Consider the following 22,180-nt stretch of genomic DNA (forward strand, 5'->3'; position numbering starts at 1 on the left):
CTTTTATTGTCAGCTGTCCAAAGAAGAATTTTTTTTTTTACATTTTTACTTTAAAGAACATGGAAACACTGATGTGTCGGCTGTAGTTTGTTGACCATATGATCAGTGAGTTGATTTCATTCTGCCGTAAAACAACAAACACAAAATGTGCCAAATCTTCACAAAATCAATAAAAAGCAAAAACTTTTACAAAAACACAAAACTCAGGAAAAAAACCCACAACTAAAAAAATATAAAATGAAAAATATCTTGTTGAAATGATTTTTTTTTTTTTTTTGTCAAAGCAGGTGCTGTTTTTATGTTTTTGTGAAAATGGCTGGGCACAAAAATGACTTGATTTTCAAATGTGTCATTTATGCTGTGAATATGACACTTTCATACTGAGCACAAGATATATATATATATATATATATATATATATATATATATATATATATATATATATATATATATATATATATATATATAATATATAATATATTTTGGCTTTATTGACAGGCCAGTAGAGCGTGACAGGAAAAGGGCAGAGAGAGAGCCCTGACCACCCTGCCATCGGATCGCTCCTCACGAGATATTTTTCAACTTTAGTTTCTTAATTTGATTAATCTTGATTAAAATTGTTTAAATTATTCTGACTGGTGTTTCACCAAGATTAAATTGTTTTTCAGTTGTCAACAAGAAACACATCTAACAATAAATGAGGTTTTTTTCAAATGGAGTTTCGTTGAAATACCTGGTTAAAAACACTTACTGCAGGCAGAACAGAAGAATCGTTGTTTTTCCCCCTGAGGCGTTCAACCTACCAAAAAATACAGTATTTAGGGACTTGACCAACATTACTTTACAGGAAAATATAGTTAGTTTTGATGACATCAACAGGTAAGACCTTCAGGGGGTCTGTCCCGGCATTTGAATTTTTATTTTTTTAATCCTTAAAGTCAAAACAGGAAACGCGAGAGCGGGCGGTGATTGGCTAACACACCCGGCAGCAGGCAGCACGAGCCAGCACCCTCAGCCACCGCCCCCGCCACAGTGACGAATCAGAAGAGAAACAAAAGTTCAAGACAAAACAAACAAACATCAACAACAACGAGGAAGAGCAGACTGTCATGGCGGCGGTTAGAAGAGCCCGAGCTTTAACACGGAGCTGTCTGTAACATCTGGCCGGGCTGTGAGCGTCTGTCAGCGGGGTCGCAGCGGGCTGCGAGCATCATGGCCGCCTTGACAGTCAACCCCCCTTGTATCGTGACAGATTCAGCCGGGGTGTCGGAGCGGAGCAGCCGGGTCCTGGCGCCGGGAGGAAATGGCAGGTCGGTGGAGACCTGGAAGAGAGACATCGTCCGTCAGCTGAAGCACCGAGACCTGAGTCAGCACGTCAAGTTCCAGGACCTGATCCGCTTCTGTACGACGGACAAGTACAAGTTTTATCTGTTTGAATACAGACGGGCTGGCTTCAGTTAACGCCCCAGGGCAGTTTATTTTTCTTAATCAAACCCAATTCGGAAATCAGTTTATTTAGAACTTTCTTACAACAAGGCTGCGATTGAGATAATTCAGTTGTCAACTCTGAAATCGCAACGCCAGCAAGAAAAAAAAAAGAAAAAACTGAGATTTCTTGAATGGAGTCTGGAGTGAAAATCACAAACAAAGTAGGATTTTTTATTTCAATGAGCCATACGCCATAAAAAAAAATCTCACATTATTTATCAATTAATAATTACAAGGAGATAAAGTTTTTTTCAAAGTGATATTTTCTGTTTGGAGTTTGGTGGAGAAATATCCTATCTGGTTGCATATCCAGTGAAAGATACAAATTAATACAGTTAAGACTCCTTATGTCTTAATGTTTAAACTGAGTTGAGCCAAACTACATTTAAATCAACACTTCTATAGAAAACTGAGATTTTAGGAAAAACCTGAAAAATAAGTGAAGAAAGGATGCCAATACCTCTATCCTCAGGTCAGGGGGTCACTGATGTTTTGATGAAGATGAAAATGATGTGAGTCATATGCTATTACCTTCACAGTCACCAGATCTCAGTCCAGTTAAACACCTACGGGAGATTCAGGAGCAACATGTTAGACAACACTCTCCACCACCATCATTTAAAAACACATGGGGGAATATCTTAAAGAAGAAATTTTTTCATCCTCCAGTAGAGTTCAGAGACCAGGAGAATCAGTGACAAGGAGCAGGAAAGCTGCTCTGGAGACACCTTACCCAGGCACTTTACTCTGGTTTTTCCATTAATTTGTCTGCAGGTTTATAGTAGACACTCTTGTAGAGTTCTTCAGTTGGAGCATTTTTGAACAGTCTCACTGTATTCCACTTCTTCTAATCATACACTTAATTATCTCAAGTTTTCAGGAATAAGCAAAAAAACGGGGTTTTCTGAATAGAGTTTGGTTCAGAGACCTTATGTCTTGTTTAATACCTGGTGAAAGACTCCAACCCTAAACTTTTATTGCCTCAGGACTAAACTAGGGCAGGTAACTAAATCCAGATGAGCTGGGTTTAATTTATGTCTGGTATGTTCCAAATCCCAGGAAACTAACAACAGGAATCGTAGAATCTCAGTAACGCCTTGACTGAATTTCTTTCTCAAATCTGGCACAAATGTTCACTTGGACTAAGAATGAACTGAGGTCAAAGTTCAAGGTCAGTGTGACCTCACAAAACACTTTTTAGCCATTACTGAAGACTTCACACAGCAGTTATGACAAAATTTCACACAAATTATTAATATTTTATGACTCTGGATAAACAGGGATGTGATCTGAAACTAGGCAGTAATCCTAGTTTCTAGTTTTTAATTGAGACTGGCTTAAATTTATTGAATAAATCATACTTAACAAGAGTCCTGTCTGCAGTAAACTTCTCTGTCTGTTGGAGTGATAACCATGTAGGATGTCTCTGAACCAAACTGTGTTAAAAAAAAAAATCGTTTTTTAATGACAAGGCTGAAACTAATATTTTTGAATTTGCAACTGTGGAATCACCATCTAGTAGAAACAGATCTTCTGTATAGAGTTTGGCTCAGAGATATCCTACGTGAAAACAATGTCAAGATTTGTTAAAACAAAGTGTGTTGGTCTTTGTGTGTTGTCTGGTGTATGTAGAACTTTGTTCACTCATTCCATCCACAGTGGGTATCCACAGAGAGACGTGTGTCATAAATCCAGCTTTAGCTATTGGAGGTTAAATGAATGTTTGGACTGACTCTGAGTAAACAGTACAGTAAACAAGTTCCTTTATTTTGTTGCCATTCAGGGACAGGAAGTTGTCAGAAAACTAAACCCCATGTTGTTCCACTTCCTCTGAGAGGTGACTCATGTGTGACAGATTATCAGTCGCTGCTGCTTTTTATCGTCTGCACACTGTAAGTTGGTGTCGGGGGAATGATGCTGATGAATGAAACATCTCATTTTATCACCAGAAAACCACAAAGCTTCAAAGATCCAACAGATACCACTGATCACATGTGATAGTGTTCTGGTGAAAATTCACTTAAGTAAAATTTAAAACAGGATCTGTCCATGTTATGATGATCATCTGGGTTCAAGATAAATAAAGAAAGAAGAAAGTATGTTGTGAAAAGATTAGCTTAATTAATTCATTTTACTTAAAAGAGCAAGAATCTATCTTTGTGAAGGAACCAGACACTAAATAAAAATGACCAAAACAAACAAACATAAAGCTGATAAAAATCCTTTTAGTTTATGTTGTTGGACAATATTTTATTTTTCTATTCTGCTTTTTGAGGTCTTTTACTTGAAAGATGAAAAAACAGGCTATATCTCAGTTTCATTACGTCAATATTTGATTTAATATTGAGGGTTTTTTTGTAGTTGTTTTGTAGAGTAAATGTTCCTGACAGTGTTCAAACTTTGTTCTCCAATGATCACAGCTGTTTTCAGCTCAGGTGCTGTTACCTGTGGCAGAAGGTCACTGGCCAGGTAGAGACCAGGACCAGGATTTGGATCAGGACTGACACTGATTGTGTTTGTTTGCAGACACTCGGCTGCTGGAGAAAACCAGCCTGGCCAAAGGAATACTCAGCTGCTCCATCAGGTAACTCACCTGGAGACACCTGAGCTGACCTCTGACACTCACTCTTACAGAGTTAGTAGAGTTCAGACTGTGTGTGTGCGTGTGCGTGTGTGTGCATGCATGTGCGTGCACATGTGATGATGCTGGGGTTTCTGTTTGTTTTGTGTATCCAGGCGTCCCTCCTCTGACAGCAGCAGCTCCATCTCGTCTCTGCTCCACCAGAACAACCAGCTGAAGAAAACTACAGGAGAGGTGAGAGACAGGAGGCTGAGCAGCTGCCAGACTCACAACAAGCACTCACAACAGTTCAAACTACAGTGCAACAACATACAAAATGTGTGTATTCACTGTAACAACACGATAGAGAGGCAGCTGAGATGTGGCACATCCTGTGTACAGTTAGGAATATACACTGTCACACACCTGATGAGTTACACCTGGTCATCATTATCATCATTATTGCATCATCATCACATCATCATCACAGTCAATGTAATGTAGTGGAGTCCAGTCCAGTGCTCAGAGTGTTGATATGTGACATCCACAAAATCCAGCCCTGTTGGACAAACTGCTTCAACAACCAGAGAAGCTTCTGTTGAAGTTCACTGTCAAAAAAACTGAACTTCTCAGACGTGGAAAACAGCAGGTCCCAAACTGGATCCCTGCAGTCCCCCCTCCTTCACAAAGTTAGGCCTCTGACGAATCTGTAAGCATGGAGTCACAGCTGAAAGGGTGCTGTGATCTGCTCTGAAACCAGACCGATGTGGACTCTGGATCCACTGACAGTTAACCAACAAGTCCAGGATGTTTGATGCATCAGACGCTGGCTGATGTGGGGCTTCAACCTGAGTCCAGTGTTTTTGTTTTATGAAGTTCTGCAGCCTCTGTTTCTCTGGAGCTTTATTCTGAAGGGACATCAGAGATAACAATATCCACAGAGGTGACATCACACTGAATCACGTCTAAATGTGGTTCAGGTCTGTGGGTTCAGGTCTGAGTCAATCAGGACTCTGAGAAGGATGGATATGTTTAATGTGAACCTTAGTGATGGCGAACTTCCTGTTGTGTTTACCTGCATTCACCTGTTCTCAAGTATCGTTACCTCACACCTCCCCCTTTCAGACCTGATCCACGACCACATACTGGACCTGCAGTCCTGCATGAAGATGTGTTTGAACTCAGATGTTTCAGTGACAGACTAACGTAATGTGGAAACGGTTAGAAGACACGTCTGTGAGTCAGGTCACGTGACCATGACAGGGTCCTTCTCACTCTTCTTCTGTGCTTGTTTTCTTTCAGCTGGCCTATCAGGTCGTGGAACTGCAGCAGCAGATTAAAATCAAAGAATGTGTTCTGGAGGAGCAGCATGCCAGGTGAGTCACACAGCTCAGCCTGCTCACCTGTCTGATGCAGCTCTGACTGAGCTCTCAGTTCGTTTCAGATGAACTGCATGGAAAACACAACTGACAGCAGACGTCAGTCACTTTGGATCCTCTCAGCTGATTGGCTCAACCTAGTCAGGTGTGAGCAGGTGAAAGTTCTGATTAAAGGTTCATGCTCTCAAGTTAAAGACACATCACTGTCTTCATCAAGAGAGAGTGGGAGGAGGTACATGAAGTCATTATCAACCAGTCACTGCTCTGTACCCACAAAATCCTCCAAATGAAAAGTTTGAACATTAAACCTGTTTCCATGAACAAAGTCCCTGTAAACGTTTTAATAGAAAACTCTACTCTGTTAATCTACCATTCAAATACTCCAACTATCAGTGACAGTGACTATCAGAAGGGAGCAGTAGACCTGTTAGAGCTGAATGCTTTTAGAACCATAGAATAAAGATGGACGGAGCCTCTGTGACATCACCACAGGCTCAGAGTGAGCTGCTCACCGTCGCCATCTTGGCAGTGCCTGGCTCCGCCCCTAACTTCCAGCTAATCTACACATGGTCAAAGAGGTGGGACATATGTGGAGCTGAGACTTCAAACATGTGCTCACCCACCTGTCACTCAAACAGGCCACGCCTTCAATTAATCATAACTTTATTCCTTAATAAAATGTAAACAGCTGAGTTCTATAAGATTCAGCCCGTACAGTTGTCATGTAGGAGGAAATTAGCTCTAGAGACCAGAACAGTTTCTGTACCAGGCTGTAAACATGTTTCTTTCTGCTGTAAAGTTGGACATTTGAACATGGGAGTCTGTGGGGACTGACTCACTGCTGGAGCCAGACTCTAGTGGTCATTAGAGGAGCTGCAGCTTCTAGCTCCTCACAGTTGATGCTTCATGTTTCAGACCTGAGGTTGATGCTTGATTAGAACGTTACTGAAGTGACACAGACCAGAGGCTGCAGAGGGAGGAGAGAGAGTCAGGTTGTTACTTTGTGTGAATTGACCCTTTAAACTGAGGCTGATGATGACATCAGTGTCTGTGTCATTAACCTGCCCCTCCCCCCGTCTCTTGTTTATCAGGCTGGTGGAGGAGAAGTGTCGGTTAAAGGGTGCATTTGATGCACGCCAGGAGCTGCAGGAGCAGGTGGAGCAGGTTCAGGAGGAGAACAGGGCGTTGAAGAGGGAGTACGATGCTCTGCTGGAGCGACAGCGAGGCGCAGAGACAAGACTCAGGGAGGAGAAGGTCAGAGAGGGACACCTGCTGGAGGACATGATCCACCTGAAACAGCAGGCTGCCGCCCGCATGAACAGCCACAACGAACGCAGGTCCAGGTACCTAAACCCACATGTTCATCACACCTGCACACATCAGTTTTTTAACATCTTGTGTTTTTGTTTCCATCAGAGCTCGTGAAGCGAACCTGCAGAAGCAGCTGCAGACTGCTGCCAGGTCAAAGGTCACCATAGACAGGTACGTTTCACCTGGTCTTATCTCTGCCAGTCTTTCCTCAAAGACTTGAACATGTGGTTTTTCCTCTGAGCAGCATTTTACCTTTTCATTTCTGTTCTTAGTCATACCTACTGAAATAACCTGCTGCTTTATCTTCATCATACAAATACAGTCGAAATATTTCCAGAAAACAGTCGGAATAATTGAGAGGATAAGTTGAATAGATTGAATAGAATATTTTGACAAAATAATCAGACAGTTAAAAAAAAATCTGAGAAAAGGTCACAGTATGTGAAGAAAATAGTTGGAATATTACTGAATATTTAGACACAAAATGTTTTGAGAAATAATTGGAATGTTTGGGAATTTATTGGGGAGATTGGGGTTTAAAATAGAATATTTAAAGAAATATTTTGAGAAATTGAAAATAAACTGTGTGTGTGTGCGTGCGCGTGTGTGTGCGCATGTGTGTCTGCGCGCGCATGTGTGCGCGTGTGTGTGGGCAAACCTCAGTGTGATGATGATCATGTTTTGTGTTCCAGCTCCTCCAGCGCTCCGACCTCCAGATCCACGTCCCCGAAGAAGGAAAACCAGGACCAGGAGTCCACAGAACCACGACACACCAGACTCTTCAGGTCTGACATCTGGATAACATCTAGCTGACCAATCAGACTTTATCTTTGTGATGTTAGAATTTAACTGAGTGTGTAAATGCAGGCTAACAGCTGTATCAGTTAAGATCATAATTATTATTATAGGGACAGGGTTGTGTTTCCAGCTAATTCTAATGATAATCCTGTGGTGAAGTGAACACCTGCCTGTCATCAGTGCAGAGGATCTGGTCACCAGTTTAGTTCCCAGTATAACTCAGTCTGACTGAATACCTGAGAACACCTGAGAGTTAAGGTTCTCGTGGTTTCGTCTCTCCTCAGATCAGCGTCGGCCACGTCCCCGCGGATCCTCTCCTCCATTAAAGAGCTGTTTGAGTGAGTCCTCGAGTCCTGGTCCAGTTCTGACTCCAATCCTGTTTTTCAGCAGCTTCACAGCTGGAGGAGCAGAACCTGTAGACTGTTTGTGATTTCAACCATCTAGAGATCTTTTATGTGTGTGTGTGTGTGTGATGTCAGCAGGAAGAGGCGTGGTCACTCAGTCTGCAGTCTGGAGGAGGATCTGATGTGTCCTGTACGGATCTGCCTGTCAGCCAGAGTCCCTGCTAGAGCTCTGCAAGTACTGGTAAGACACACAATAGATACACACTCAATGCACACCTCACACTTTATACAAAGACACACAGTGTACATCAGGAGTGTGACACCTGGTCCCCCAAAAACCAAACCAGCAAAGAGCAACACGTCTGTACGTGAGTGGGAAGAGGATAATCATGATCTACGTTTTACAGCCGCTACTGGAGTTACAACCTGAATCCTGTGTTTTTAGCCCTTATCTGTTTCCATGGAGAGAAACTGTCCCATCAGTAGCAGCTGTGATCAGCTGTGATCAGCTCCTGTCTGAAGGGGATTATGATGTTCACACAACGTCACTGGATCACTGTGATACTGAAGGAAACTTAAAAACAGGAGGATTCTCCATGGAGTTCTGCAGCCTTAGTTCCTCTGGAGCTTTATTCTGAAGGAACATCAGAGGTAATGACATCCTCAGGAAGTGAAGTCACACTGAATCATGTCTAAATGTGGTTCAGGTCTGTGGGTTCAGGTCTGGCTCAGTCAGGACCACCAACCTGTCAGAACCAGGTCTGAGAGCAGCAGAGCAGATGTGAACACACAATTCAGATTTTCTTTGGTCCAGTTTTTTGACAGCTCTGACCTCTGGCCTTGTTTCTGCAGTATTTAAATGTAATAAAATAATGACTCTTTTTGTGTTTATAAATGTGACAGTGCAGCCACAGCTGTTAGAACGAGCTGACAAGGCTCTTCTTTGCTCTTCATTGATCCTCCATCACAAATATGAGCCTCAATACAAGGACACGACAGAGAGTGGGGACGTTGTGTTCATTACTGAACCTGTCATTAAAATCAGACAGTGACAGGGTCCTAACAGCTTCTAAAGACTGGTTTCATCTTCATCCAGTTTATCACTAATCACCAGCAAAAACATCAGGTCTCTGTTTGATATCCAAATTCATTCCAGTGTGTCCGTCAAAATTTTCTGTGTCACAGGTCATCTTTTGTTGAAGCATCTTCATCATGTGTCTTATCATCAGGTTTTACATAGATTTCTATGTCGCTGACATCCTGCTAAGGCTCAAACTGCAGGATGTGAATCAGCCTGTTAGGATCATTGATATCAATATTGATCTATAATTTGGTTCCTTACCTTCTTAAACGCTGACGTCATCGGCTGTGGGACAGACAGCGATGTAGGACATAGAACTGTTATTGTTAGTTGTTGTCCTGGTTTGAGTCTGAGTCCAGGTCTTCACCGAGGCTGGTTCAGGGCCCAGAGCTGCAGACAGTGTGGTGTGGTTCTGTGAGTCCAGGACCAGGACTCGTCTGCAGCTGGTCCAGATTTCTGTTTCTGACTTTACACTTGAAATCTTCAAATGGAGCTGAAGAACAAACTGCAGGAATATCTGTTGATTGATTGTTGATGGAACACAGACTCAGATAAACACTCACTTTGTGTTGAGTTGCCAAAGTAAAAGACACAGTTTCAAACATCACACTAACAGTAAAGATGAATCTCAGAATTTCATGATTCACCTTCAGAGACTTTATCGTCTTTATCTTTTATTAATTTTTATATGTTTTGACCTTTTTATTATTCTGGCTGTTTTTTTTTTTCTTCTTGCTTTGTTGTTGTTGTGGTGTCTTCCTCTCACCTTGTCCTGTGTCATGTGTCTTTATCGTCCACCATCTGCAAAATTCAAAAGTTGTCAGCTGTAGAAACAGTTCTAGGTCTCCTGCTTCACCTCTGACCCCTGCTGTCTCTGAGCCTCCAGCAGATGTCCTCCACTGTTCTGACAGTCTTGTCTCTCTCTCTGTCTCACCTGTCTCTGTCTCACCTGTCTCACTCTGTCTCTGTCTCACCTGTCTCTCTCTCAGGACGCCCATGAGCAGGGCATCAACGCAGTGAGGTTCAGCTCCAGCTCAGACCTGTTGGCCACCGGAGGAACAGACCGGGTCATCAAACTGTGGGAGGTCAGAGCAGGTAAACTGATCTCTGCTCAGTTACCCTTGTTATTATCATCAGGTTGAATGTTGAGGTGATGATGATGATGATGATGATGATGATGATGATGATGATGATGATGATGATGATGTCATCACCAGGCTCGCTGACCCACAGAGCCACTCTGGATGGCAGCACAGAGGGGATCACCTGTATTGAGTTTGACCCCACGGTGAGTAAAACCCCTGCACCTGTAGCTGGACTCACCTAAAGCTGGACTCACCTGACTCTGATCAGACTCATCAAAGGAACAGTCTGATGTTTTTCACTCTCATATATGTGAGAAATATGAATATTTTGTTTTCAGGGTTTGAGGGTCCTCGCTGCGTCCTACGACAAGTCGGCTTTGTTGTGGCGGCTGGATGACTCTGTTCCCAAGGTAACCATGACTCCTCCCCTATGTTTCAGAGGGAAATACTAAGCTTTTTACTGCAATACATTTGTTTCATAACTTTTGGTCCATATTAAACATATGAAGAGCAAATAAAAGATGATGCTCAGTAAATAAATTAAAACACTGGATGATTAGTTCATTAATTGATCAGCTGGTTGACAGAGCATTAATGTCACTTACTCTGATAATGGTCTGAGTCAAATTTCAATCCTGATCTGACGTGGTGTAGTCCTGATCTGATATGTTAGTCTCAGTCTTGTCTTCGTCAACAACGCTACATGTTGACATAGTCCCAGTTTATTGATGTTGATTCATTATCGCTTCATTTTAGACAAAGTGTCTGTGTCTCCCCTGTTTGTCTCTGTGTCTCACCTGTGTGTCTCAGCTGACTCTGACAGGTCACAGCAGGAAGGTAACAGCAGCGAGGTTCAGCAGTTCACTTCATCAGGTGGTGACAGGAAGTGCAGACAGAACCATCAGACTGTGGGACCTGCAGAGAGCTGCCTGTGAGTCACACAGATTAATGATCAATGACATGCTTACATCCATTTCCTTCTGTCTTTCTCGGTCGCACACAACTCAGTTTGTGTGCGTTTGGATACACAAGATGTGGCAACATGTCTGTGAGTCACACAGATCAATGATCAATGACTGATCAATGATTGTTTACTGACCAGTGGACCTGTCTGTGCAGGTGTGCAGGTAGTGGAAGTGGCGTCGTACTGCAGCGACCTGGTCTGTTCTGAGAACTGTATAATCAGTGGACACTACGACTGTAAGATCAGGGTCTGGGATACCAGGTAACACTTCACTCCGTCATCACTTCACTCTATCATCACTTCACTCTGTCATCACTTCACTCCGTCACCACTTCAATTTTTTTTTTTTTAATTATTTTAAAGGCTTTTTGTGCCTTTATGATAGTACAGTGGAGACTGACAGGAAAGGGGGTAGAGAGACAGAGTCGGACCGATCGGGAGTCGAACCGGTGACTGCCTGCTAAGAGCGTATTGCGCTCACATGATACGCGCCCTAACCATTCGACTACCGGGCCACCCTCGCGTCATCACTTCAATTTGTCATCACTTCACTTTGTCGTCAATTCACTCTGTCATTACTTCACTCCATCATCACTTCACTCTGTTATCATTTCACTCTGTCAGGGCTTCACTCTGTCCTCAACTCACTAACACTATGTTTCTCCACTTCACCGCCTCACCACATAATTATTTATCCACTTCACCATTATCGCTTCACTCACTTCTAATTTTTTCATCACTTCACCTTTTATCTCCCTCACTTTTCAGCACATCTCACATTCACCACTTCACTTCTTTAACACATCAGTCTTTCACCACTTCACAGCCTCACTCCCTCAAACCCTCAGTCATTCATCACCTTTTCCCACTTTACCTCTTCACCACTTCACACCTTGACTTCTTCATTGCCTGCATTTATCAGTGTACTCTGTGCTCTATTCAGACTCAAATTACACTTATTGACTCAGCATAAACAATAGAAACACAGTCTTATTTTCATTAACAAAGTTAACACTAATCTTTGTGAAGTAACTTTTTAAACCGAAATGTCCAAGAACAAGGCTGCTGCTCCTCAGAAAAACTATAGAATCACACAATAGAAACAAAATAGAAACATAGTAGAAACACAATAGAGACAGAGTAGAAACACAGTGGAAACAAAGTAGAAACACAGTGCAGTCATGTCTCTGTTGGCAGCTGCTCTCCTCTGACTGATGGCTGTAATTTAGACCCAACACCTCTCATTCATCCTCCCAGCCATCTCCACGGCGACTCCTCGTCTTCCTCAGTTACCTAGCAACAGCTCAGCCTACAGAGCACCGCCACCTCGTCCCTACAGAGTCTGACCCACCAGAAGATTGACAGTTCTGTCCACCAATCACACCCTATCATCCACCCTCCCTGCTCCTGATTGGACAGTAACATCACTGACTGGGCTCTGATTGGCCAGATTATGATAATAAAATGATAATGATAGCTTGTTGATAGTGTTTGATCAGTGATAAATGATGATGTAAAATCAATCAGATCAGTCTGAGGACAGAAGGTTTAATTGTTTGTTAAGTAGTGACATCATTACACATGTTCTCTGATCAGCATCACACTTTGTGTTAAAATCAAAGTTACAAACTGCTGATTAACTGAACCTGGAAAGACCTGGTCCTGGCTTTAATGTAAGACACATCACAGTCGGGTTGCTGATAACTGTTATTTGCCATTGCTGATCTGTTATTTTTACAATAAATCATTAAATTAACCCCCCCCCCCAAAAAAAAAAAAAAAAGTTCAAGTAAAGTTGATTAAAGTGATTTGTTGTGTCTCAGGGCGGGGAGTTGTGTTCAGGAACTTCCTGCTCAGGGTAAAGTCACTTCACTGGACCTCAGCACCGACCATCGTCAGCTGCTAAGCTGTTGCCGTGATGACTGCCTCCAGCTGGTCGACCTGAGGAGGTGGAGCAATGACCGCATTTGTTTCAGGTAGAGACGTAACAGTGTGTGTGTGTGTGTTCTGAACAGCTGACGCTGACTGACTGTGTGTTTCTCCTCTGTCAGAGCTGAGGGCTTCAAATGTGGCAGCGACAGCACCAAGGCTGTGATTAGGTGAGTTCTGAGGGTCGGCCTTCTTTTAGTCCAGGTCGGGAGTTACAGAGACCTGGTTTCTGTTTGTGATGGGACCTTGTTTGGACGCGAGGATGATTAGTTTTTATTTTCATGGTCAAAGGTCAAAGGTCACTGTGACCTCACAAAACATGTTTTTGGCCATAACTCAAGTATTCATTCACTAATTATAACACAAATGTCTAAAAGGATGAGGTGATGACATTTTATATCCAAAAGGCCAAAGGTCAGTTTTGCTGTGACATCATAACGTTCTGTAAAAGATCCTCTGGTCATTACTCAACATTTTGACTCAGGAACCTGATTGGTTGGTGGATGAAATCACAGGAGGAGCTGATACCTGAGAACTGATCTGATATCAGTTCTCTTTTTCTCTACTGCTGCTGTGACTAGCTGACTTCACTTCATATGGACCAGGATCAGGTCTTCATCAGACCTGGTCACTGCTGCATGTGAACAGACCCACAGTCACCAGGGACCTGAACCACGAAGCCAGATCATCAGGGCTTACTGTAACTGGGGTATATCACCATGGTAACCAGCACTGCAGGTTAACTTCAGAGGATCAGCTCATCACTTGACAACAGCTCGACTACTGACCAATCAGATCACTGGAAAAACTGATCCATCAGTCAGTCCTACAGGATCCTGACAGGGACAAAATAGTAGACAGTCGAGTAGTTTACCGATTGTCACCGAACATCGACGATTAAAGCTGATGTTGTAAAGACTGAGACTGAACCTGGTGACTGATCAGTGAAATGATCCACTATCTGCTCAGTGACCTTTATAATCCTGTTCTTACTGACCCTTTAGTGTTTCTGCAGCTTCTTCTTCTTCTCTTCTACTGATACGATCATATTCTTTACATTTCACTGGTGCAGCATCACTTCCTGTTCTTTGTGACCACATTTACGATTAGTGAACATTCAGGCAGTTGGTTTTTCTGCTTTGAGTTCTCATGTTTTTAAACTCCTTTTTTTGATTTTTTTCTTGTTGAATTGAAGAATGAAGAAAGGTAGTCAGTTGGCATGGCAGTAAAGGTAAATATTTCAAAATAAAAGCCAAGAGGATAGAATATAAAGAATATAAAGTGTAACATTATAAAGCAGAAAGTTTGTTTACTTGTCCCACATCAGATCTGCATCATCTCTGAATGTGAGTTTTGTCTCTGAAGTCTGGTGTTTGTTGAAGCTGTGTCTGGAGACTTGAGACTTGTCCGATGTGGAAACAGCTACATCATATAGAGTTAAGTTTATTTTGCCCTGAATGATGTAATAAAGAACCTTACTGCTGCCTGCTGATATGATGATGATCAATACCTTTGGCAGATTGATTGGTCCACTGTGTGATGTTGGGCTGAAGACTGATGAATTTCAGAATAAAAGTTGTATTGCTGGCTAAAACAACAACAGCAATGAAAAGTGAAAATTAGCTTGATCATGTAGGAGAATATGAGACCTCTGCTGGTCACTGTAGACGACACTGTCAGGGAGGGACCACACTGTGTTTACATGTTAATTACTTAGCCTAATTCACACTACACAGGTAAATAATACATCACACACTTTTGATCAAATATTTTTCATGTCTTAAAGCAAAGGAAAAAAAAGATCTTTATCTGTCTGTGTATTATAATGTTACACTTTATAGAATGGCCATTCTATCCTCTTTGCTTTTATTTACACACTTATTTTATTTTCTTCATTCTTTAATTCAACAAGTAAAAATTAAAGAAATACATTTGCAAACAGCAGAATTGGAGCGTTTCTTCCGATTTGATGTTTTTTCATTCTGACTTTATGAACAGGCTGAACGTGCAGGTCTCACATCTGCTCTCATGTTCATCACTTCATCCATGGTCCTGATGAATCTGTCCTCATTAACAGCTGAAGTCAGATTATTTAAGCCAGAGTTAACTGAGCTGGTTATTAGCAAGCGCCGGGACACACGATGTTAGACCAGTGAAACCCAGACTAAGGAGAACTGGCCTCGTGGTCCAGGCCCCAGGTCACTACAGTTCATTCAAACATGTGTGATTACCTTTGTAACCTGGCTGCTCTGAGTGACCTGGTGTGTGTGCTGATGTAAACGTTCTGGATGAGAGGGTGAAACAGTGGAAGACATGCCACCATGAGGTCATTAGGGTCAGTCAGTCTGATTGATTGGTGATCGGCAGTGAGATTGTGATGAAACATTCCACCACAAAACAGAGAGAGATAAAAATAGAGGGAGATGGACGAAAAGTCAGGAGGGATGAGAAGCTGCACCATTCATTTTCTGCTGTTTCCATGACGACAGCAGGACCAGGATGCTTTGTGTGTGTTCAGCTCCCTGACAGAAACACGAAATACATAGATGTGTGTCTATCCAAACACACAGAGAAACAGACAGACACAGAGACACACACACACACACACACACACACACACACACTTGTACTTCTATCTTTGTGAGGACATGCATTGACATTATGCATTCCCTAGCCCCTTACCCTAACCTTAACCATCACAACTGAGTGATCACAACTTTTTTTTACCTAACCTAACCCTGACCCTGATCTTAACCTAAACCTAATTCTAACCATAACTCTAAAACCAAGTCTTAACCCTCAAAATGTGATTTGAAGGTGTCTCAAAAAGTGAGGACCGGCCAAAATGTCCTCACTTTCCCAAAATGTCCTCACTCTGTTAGTAAAATACTTTTTTTGGTCCTTACTATGTAGCAAGTACAAACACACACACACAAACACAGACAGACACAGACAGACAGACACACACGCACACACACACACACACACACACACACACACACACACACACACACACACAGACATCAAGTAAACATTCATTTATTCTTTCAAAATTTATTTACAACCACACAAAACATACAATCATACAGAAAGACAACATTTACACACTTCCATGTTCAGCTAACTGACTTGAGGATCGTGTTTCATCAGCAGTTATTACACTAAACTGAAAACTGTATTTATTTTTGATTTCATTAAGACAGTGTCTTTTCAGGAACCCCCTCCTCCAGGTACATAGGAGTAAAAAATTTAATATTGAATAGAGCTGCACAATTAATCCAAATATAATTGAAATCGTAATGTGGCCAATGTCCATATCGCAGAAGCAGTAATTTTTCTGATAAAGGTAAAATGTGTCACAACATTGTTGTGCATTGTTAGCACCATAAGTGTTGTGGCGTTACAGAGACGCCCCGGCCCACAAATGTCCTGCAGATGTAAGGGAACCTCACATCATCATCACTTTAAATAATATTTTCAGTGAATATGAAATGTAAAAACAATCATTCAAACAGACATCATGACTCATCACAATATGATTGTCTTTGAGTATCGTTCAGCCCTAATATTGAGTCAGCAGTTAGAGGTAAATATAACTGGAGGTTCAGTAAAGACAGATTAAATATCCTTTCATCCATATTTGCTTCATTTCATTGATGACTGACAGTTAACTCATCAGGCTAATGCAACACGTCGGCTGTGTTCTCAGTGAGGACAGAAATATCGTAACAAAAACAATAAAACCTCAGTCTGAAGGTTCATCTGTGACAGCCCACACCGAACTCAAACTGACATTATGTTGGGTCGCGTTTGTGATAGCAGAACTTCCCTCTCAGGATCCCTGATCAGGTCCCTGTTCAATGTAGAACCCTGTTAGAACGATTCTCTCTCAGTCTAACCTGACGTTCTCTCTTCAGCCCAGATGGTTGCTTTCTGGCAGCTGGATCAGCTGACGGCACCGTTTACATCTGGAACATCTCTACCAGCAACCTGGAGACCTGCCTACCTGACAAACACAGGTAACAGACTGGAGATATTGATCAGCTGATCAATATGCAAATCAATCAATTCAAAACTAACCAGTTTAGGAAGATTAAATGTCATATTCATTGAAATCTAAGGTTCAATAGACAGGTGAGAGGCTCCAGGAGGCTTCCCTGAGGGACTCCACATGACATGTAGATCTTTAATAACCTCCCTCTCCTCTCTCTGTAGCTCGTCCATCAGCGCCGTATCCTGGTCTCTGTCTGGTGAATACGTCGTCAGTGTGGACAAGAGTAGGCGGGCTGTCCTCTGGAGCGACATCTGAAACAGCCAATCCATGAGGAGTTCACGTCGTAATGGCAACAGGGAGCATTAGGGAACGTTTAATTAGACAAAAGGGACAAAACTTTGTGCTTGGTGTAGTTTTTGATGTTAACTGAGGAAAAAACACCACAAGGTTCCACCAACATTAAGCTTCTTTTACTGGACTATTAATAATGATGTAATAAGGTCTCTGGGCGTGTTCCACACAAAACAAACAGGAAACCATGAACTGGGAAGATGAGTCAGAGGACGATCAAGCCAAACCTGAGAAACTACAGAGAGGTGATCTAGACGGGATCAGGTGAACTGTTCTTATGCTTTCTTTGTGCTGTAAGTCCTCTGTAATTTGTCAGCAGGTGCCGGTCACCTCAGGTGTTTGTGTTTGGGGGGGGGGGGGGGATGATGATCCTTTGTATCAGCTGCTGTAACATCCAGAGCAGCTGATCTGATCTGATCTGTCTTCATGTTAAACTGGGGCTGTGTCTAAAAGTCAGAATCATCTCCTCTCTGACCTCTTCTCCTGGATGGAAAACGTCAAGAGGTCAAGAAAAGAAGTCAAGGAGAGGTCATAAGGACTTAGGAAAAGGTGATGAGGATGTGGAGAGAATCTGACTGAACTTTCAGTAGACTTTTTTTTTTTTTTTTTTAGCTAACTTTATTTATAACACATGGATAATAAATCCTCCTTTAACCACAGGAAGAAACAGGATGAAATGTTAAAATAAGAAAAGCACAAGCAGAGAAACTGATCCATTAAAATAATAATTAAATCAAACAATGAACTGATCAGAGATTCAGACATCAGTTTATAGAGTTTCCTGATATGGACACTTTAAAATTTTTATACATTTGTTAAGTGGAGAAAATTGATTTTTACACAATGGGAGTGGATTTAGTGAAATTACATTTAGTATTTTGTTATGATGATGATGATGTTACTGTAAATCTGACAGATTAAAGAGAATAAATCTATATTCATGGATCCGGAGCCCAGACCAGGATCAGTTCTAGATCAGGTCACAAACATAAAACAGCTGCTCTGTTGTTTCTACATTTAAGTGGGTCTGTCAGGGTTATGGTGTGCCCAATACATCTATAGGTACATCTCTTTAAATGTTGCTGCAGCAAGGAATTGTGGGACGGCATTTTCTCCTTTCCCTTCACCAAGGTAGGTCCAGTGTTTCCTCTGCTAAGGGAGATAAGATAGGAAGCACTGAGGCTCCCTTCCTCAGCTCTGATCACAGCTGCTGCTCAGATACTTCAGGTCACTTCGTCCTGTTTGAACCTTCCTTAGAGAAAAAGACTTTGACTGCAGCCCGAGGTTCAGTGTTTGTGATGTTACAGCTTCCTGCCTTTTCCTGAACAAATCATGTTGCTGCTTTTTCACCTGAGACACGCCCACTGAGCAGCTCACTAACACCAAGTTGGCACCTGTGTTTGTTGTTGAGCTCTGACTTATTGATTTGTGTTTCCACTGAGCTGAACCTACTGATCCTTCAGATGTATTTATGTCCAGGTCAGAGGCTCCTGATTGTGGCAGGAAATATCTTCTTTGTGGTGCTGTTTTCTGTGTTATTTATTTACTGAGGTTGTTTTATCTGTGTTTTCTCTGTTTAACCTTTAGTGACCTTTATTGACTTTATGAGTGAGGATACAGTGGACACAGTGCTGATCCTGATGTTCAGGTAAACTCACCTCAGTGTGACTAAACTATTATCGCTTTCTCTTCTTTCTTCCTGGATTTTAAACAAAGTGTTCACATGAAGAACAAAGTATTAAAGGAAAACAGTGTACTTAATATTTTTTATCTAGAAAACAGAAGAAGGGAAAAAAAACTAACAATTCTTTTCAACAATTTTTTTCTTTACTGAAAAATAAAGGTAAAAATAAATCTGTCAATTGAATAAACAAAAGGGAAACATGTAGTTTATGTAGTTTAATGCAAAACAAAGCAAACAACACAAATAATATATAATTGATTAAGAAGAACCACTGTAAAGATACACAAAAAGAATAATTAATAATAAAAATGAAATAATATGAAAATTCAACATGAAGATGCTGCTTCTTGTCTTCCACCTACAGACTTGAGAGCTACCTTTTCATGGAGAAATAAAATCAGAAAAACAAATGAACATGAACAAAAAGCTGTAGAACACACTATAAGAGTGGGAAAACTCATAGAAGAATAACAGGTCCTCTCTCCACCGTGTCCAGTGTGTACATGTTATTGTGTGTCAGGGCGAGAGTGTCAGTCATCATGTAATTTACCGCCCTCTTGTGGTGGCAGCAGGCTATTGTCTCTGGAAACTAGCTTGACATGTAGCATATTTATAGTTTTTTATAGTGTCATTTTCATGAGTGTGACTGTCCTGTTGACAAAGGCTGGAGTTTGTCAGGCAGAGATGACAGTAGTCAGTCGTTCGCAGTTTAGCTGTGAAAGTAGCAGTGTAATGTATGTGCACTTCAGGCTGTTTGCCAGTAATTAAACGCTACTCCTGAAGACCGTAGTCAAGTTCCCTCATCTTACCTGCACTTCCCAAGCAGCAGCCTCCAGGCTGAAAACTAAAGCATTATCAGTGAAGATCTAAAAACTGCAGTTCCTCTAACGACCACTAGAGTCTGGCTCCAGCAGTGAGTCAGTCCCCACAGACTCCCATGTTAAAATGTCCAACTTTACAGCAGAAAGAAACATGTTTACAGCGTGGTACAGAAACTGTTCTGGTCTCTAGAGCTAATTTCCTCCTTCATGACAATGCTACGGGCTGAATTTTATATAACTCACCTGTACATTTTATTAAGGACTAAAGTTATGCATAATTGAGGGTGTGGCAGGTGGGCACTGTCTCAGTTGGTTAACCACTAGGTGTTTTCTATCTGTTTGGCGTCACCTCAGCTAATTGGAGTCAGGGACCATGACCTCTCTGTATTTCTGGGGTTGGTTTGATTTGATACTGACATGAAAAGGTTTGTTTAAATCTGGTGTGTTTTTCTCGTTGGTGTTGTAACCAGCTGAATCACACACTGAAATGTCATTGATTGGACAGCTCTGCTTGTAAAAGTCACCGCATGCCACTGGTGTAAGTGTTAAAGTGTGTCAGTGTGTACATCTGAGGGTCAGAACTGTGTTGTTATAAAAGCCTGATTTTATAATCATGACATCATCTTGACAAAATCACCAAACACACAAACACTGTGCTGTGATTTGAGCTGTATTTGCTGGTATTTACCAGTCACTCCACTTTCTGACCCTCACCTGTGGTCATGAGCTCTGGGTAGTGAGTGAGTGTTAGAGATAAAAAGGAGCCAGTAAATGTGGTTTGGGCGTCTGATTAGGATGTCTCCTGGGTGTCTAACAGTGGAGGTCTTATCGGCTCATCCAACTGGCAGGATACCCTGGGGCAGGCCCAGAACGGATGGAGGGATGGAGGGATTATATATCCCATCTGGGCTGGGAACGCCTCGGGATCTCCCAGGGGGATCTGGAAAACATTGCTGGGGAGAGGGATATCTGGACTACCTTACTTGGCCTGCTGCCACTGCGACCCAACCCCGGATGAAGTAGTTGAAAATGGATGATCACTGTGAGAGAAAGTCAGAAACTCATTCACATCAGCTGCTGAGCAGAGAGGTGTGTCTGCCGAGGGAAAACCTGACCTGGTCACAGGGAAACACTGGAGACTCTTCTACATGGAGCAGGTAAAGTTTGTCCAAAACTCAACACTAGATTTGACACTGTGCTTTCCAAGTTCACTTCCCTGATCACGTAATAGAAACTGTTCACACCAAATCATTTTGAAAGAGCGACGACCAATGAGGAAACTCCAACACTCAGCTGACCAATGGTTTAACTTCATCATTCAGTCAGTCACATTCAGGTTTATCCTCATTGTGCAACAGAGACAGGCTCATTTAAAACATCCATGTCTGTGGACTGGATCCTGAATCTTTGGACTGCTATGATCCTGAATCCTCGGACTGCGATGATCCTGAATCCTCGGACTGTGATGATCCTGAATCTTCAGACTGTGATGATCCTGAATCCTTGGACTGTGATGTCCTTCGTCCTGTCATCTCCTTGCTCGTCTCTGCTCTCAGGCGTTTTCCATGACAAACTGTTGAGGTCTCATCGTCGAGGTTAAAAATACAGGGTGATGATGAGGAGGAGAAGCTACAGCGCTGCAGGCTGTTTCACACTGAGGTCAGTAATGAGGAAACAGCAAGCAGCTGCTGTCTCTGACCTGATCGACTGCCAACCCACAGGAACTAATCACAGGAACTGATCACATTGATTGATCACATTGACTGATCACACTGATTGATCACAGCTTCGAGCTGAAGGGGGGCAAACTATAAGGCCTTTTCACAAAGTTTCATCAGTTTGTGTCACATCATCAGGACAGTTATTTCTAGTTTTCAGTCTTGATCATTCTGGATACCTTTGATATGAAAACTTCAACTTCATATATCAACAATAAACTAAATAACTAAAATACAAATAGTTCAAATCAGTACCAAATTATAGATATGACCTGTGTTTGTCACATCTTGCTCATTTGTGTTATTTTGTTTCCTCCATGTAGAATTTGTTGTATGATGTCAGTGAAGCTACGATGACGCTACCAGTGACTTCACTCTGGAAGAAGTTGAACCACAGCAAAGCCTCTACAGGAAGAATTCTAGTTTAGTTAACTGAAACTACTTAGAAAAAGTAGCTAAAACTACTGTGTAAAAAAATATGAAATTAATAAAATACATGTGATATGAAATTATGACATAAACAGAACAGTCATATGTCAGCAAAAAATGTCACTCAGAGTTTATTGTAAAATGTACCTACTGCGTGACCCCCTGAGAAAGGCCTGCTCTTAGCTTTTGCACATGAACTACACAAAGGTCAATTGTGTGGTGGTGACTGATGAATGCATTGAAT

At 41.9% G+C, this 22,180-nt stretch overlaps 1 protein-coding gene across 7 annotated transcripts; it reads left to right on the forward strand.

The window, feature by feature from the left end:
- The first annotated feature begins 985 nt into the window (after positions 1-985).
- On the forward strand, positions 986-21,514 carry LOC139631899 (protein Atg16l2). 7 transcript variants are annotated; one of them, XR_011693467.1, is made up of 20 exons: positions 988-1,402; positions 4,015-4,072; positions 4,225-4,303; positions 5,351-5,424; positions 6,519-6,770; positions 6,844-6,909; positions 7,431-7,523; positions 7,821-7,874; positions 8,016-8,121; positions 9,951-10,056; positions 10,179-10,249; positions 10,385-10,456; positions 10,857-10,977; positions 11,166-11,271; positions 12,834-12,986; positions 13,062-13,109; positions 16,857-16,958; positions 17,155-17,548; positions 18,872-18,932; positions 20,638-21,514. XR_011693467.1 is itself a non-coding variant. In XM_071496549.1 (18 exons), the coding sequence occupies exons 1-18, from the start codon at positions 1,213-1,215 to the stop codon at positions 17,246-17,248; spliced, it is 1,845 nt and encodes a 614-aa protein (XP_071352650.1). In that variant the 5' UTR covers positions 988-1,212; the 3' UTR covers positions 17,249-19,750. The 7 variants fall into 7 exon arrangements, 5 of the variants coding, with proteins under 5 accessions (XP_071352654.1, XP_071352655.1, XP_071352650.1 ...); XR_011693466.1 differs by lacking the exon at positions 20,638-21,514 and having other exon boundaries at positions 18,872-19,750; XM_071496549.1 differs by lacking the exon at positions 20,638-21,514 and having other exon boundaries at positions 17,155-19,750.
- Positions 21,515-22,180: the final 666 nt, after the last annotated feature.

This window comes from Trachinotus anak, unplaced genomic scaffold (genome assembly GCF_046630095.1).
Source record: "Trachinotus anak isolate AG129_WGS33_773 ecotype Australia unplaced genomic scaffold, CSIRO_AGI_Tana_v1 ptg000014l, whole genome shotgun sequence".
In the NCBI taxonomy this organism is placed as follows: Eukaryota; Metazoa; Chordata; class Actinopteri; order Carangiformes; family Carangidae; genus Trachinotus; species Trachinotus anak.

What these genes read in the sequence shown, in the direction of transcription:
- LOC139631899 (XM_071496549.1), top strand. Translation starts at nt 1,213, where the DNA reads ATGGCCGCCTTGACAGTCAACCCCCCTTGTATCGTGACAGATTCAGCC. An exon ending in CTGGAGGAGCAGCATGCCAG is followed by an intron (nt 5,425 to 6,518) that starts GTGAGTCACACA and finishes CTTGTTTATCAG; the next exon opens with GCTGGTGGAGGAGAAGTGTC. An exon ending in CGACACACCAGACTCTTCAG is followed by an intron (nt 7,524 to 7,820) that starts GTCTGACATCTG and finishes GTCTCTCCTCAG; the next exon opens with ATCAGCGTCGGCCACGTCCC.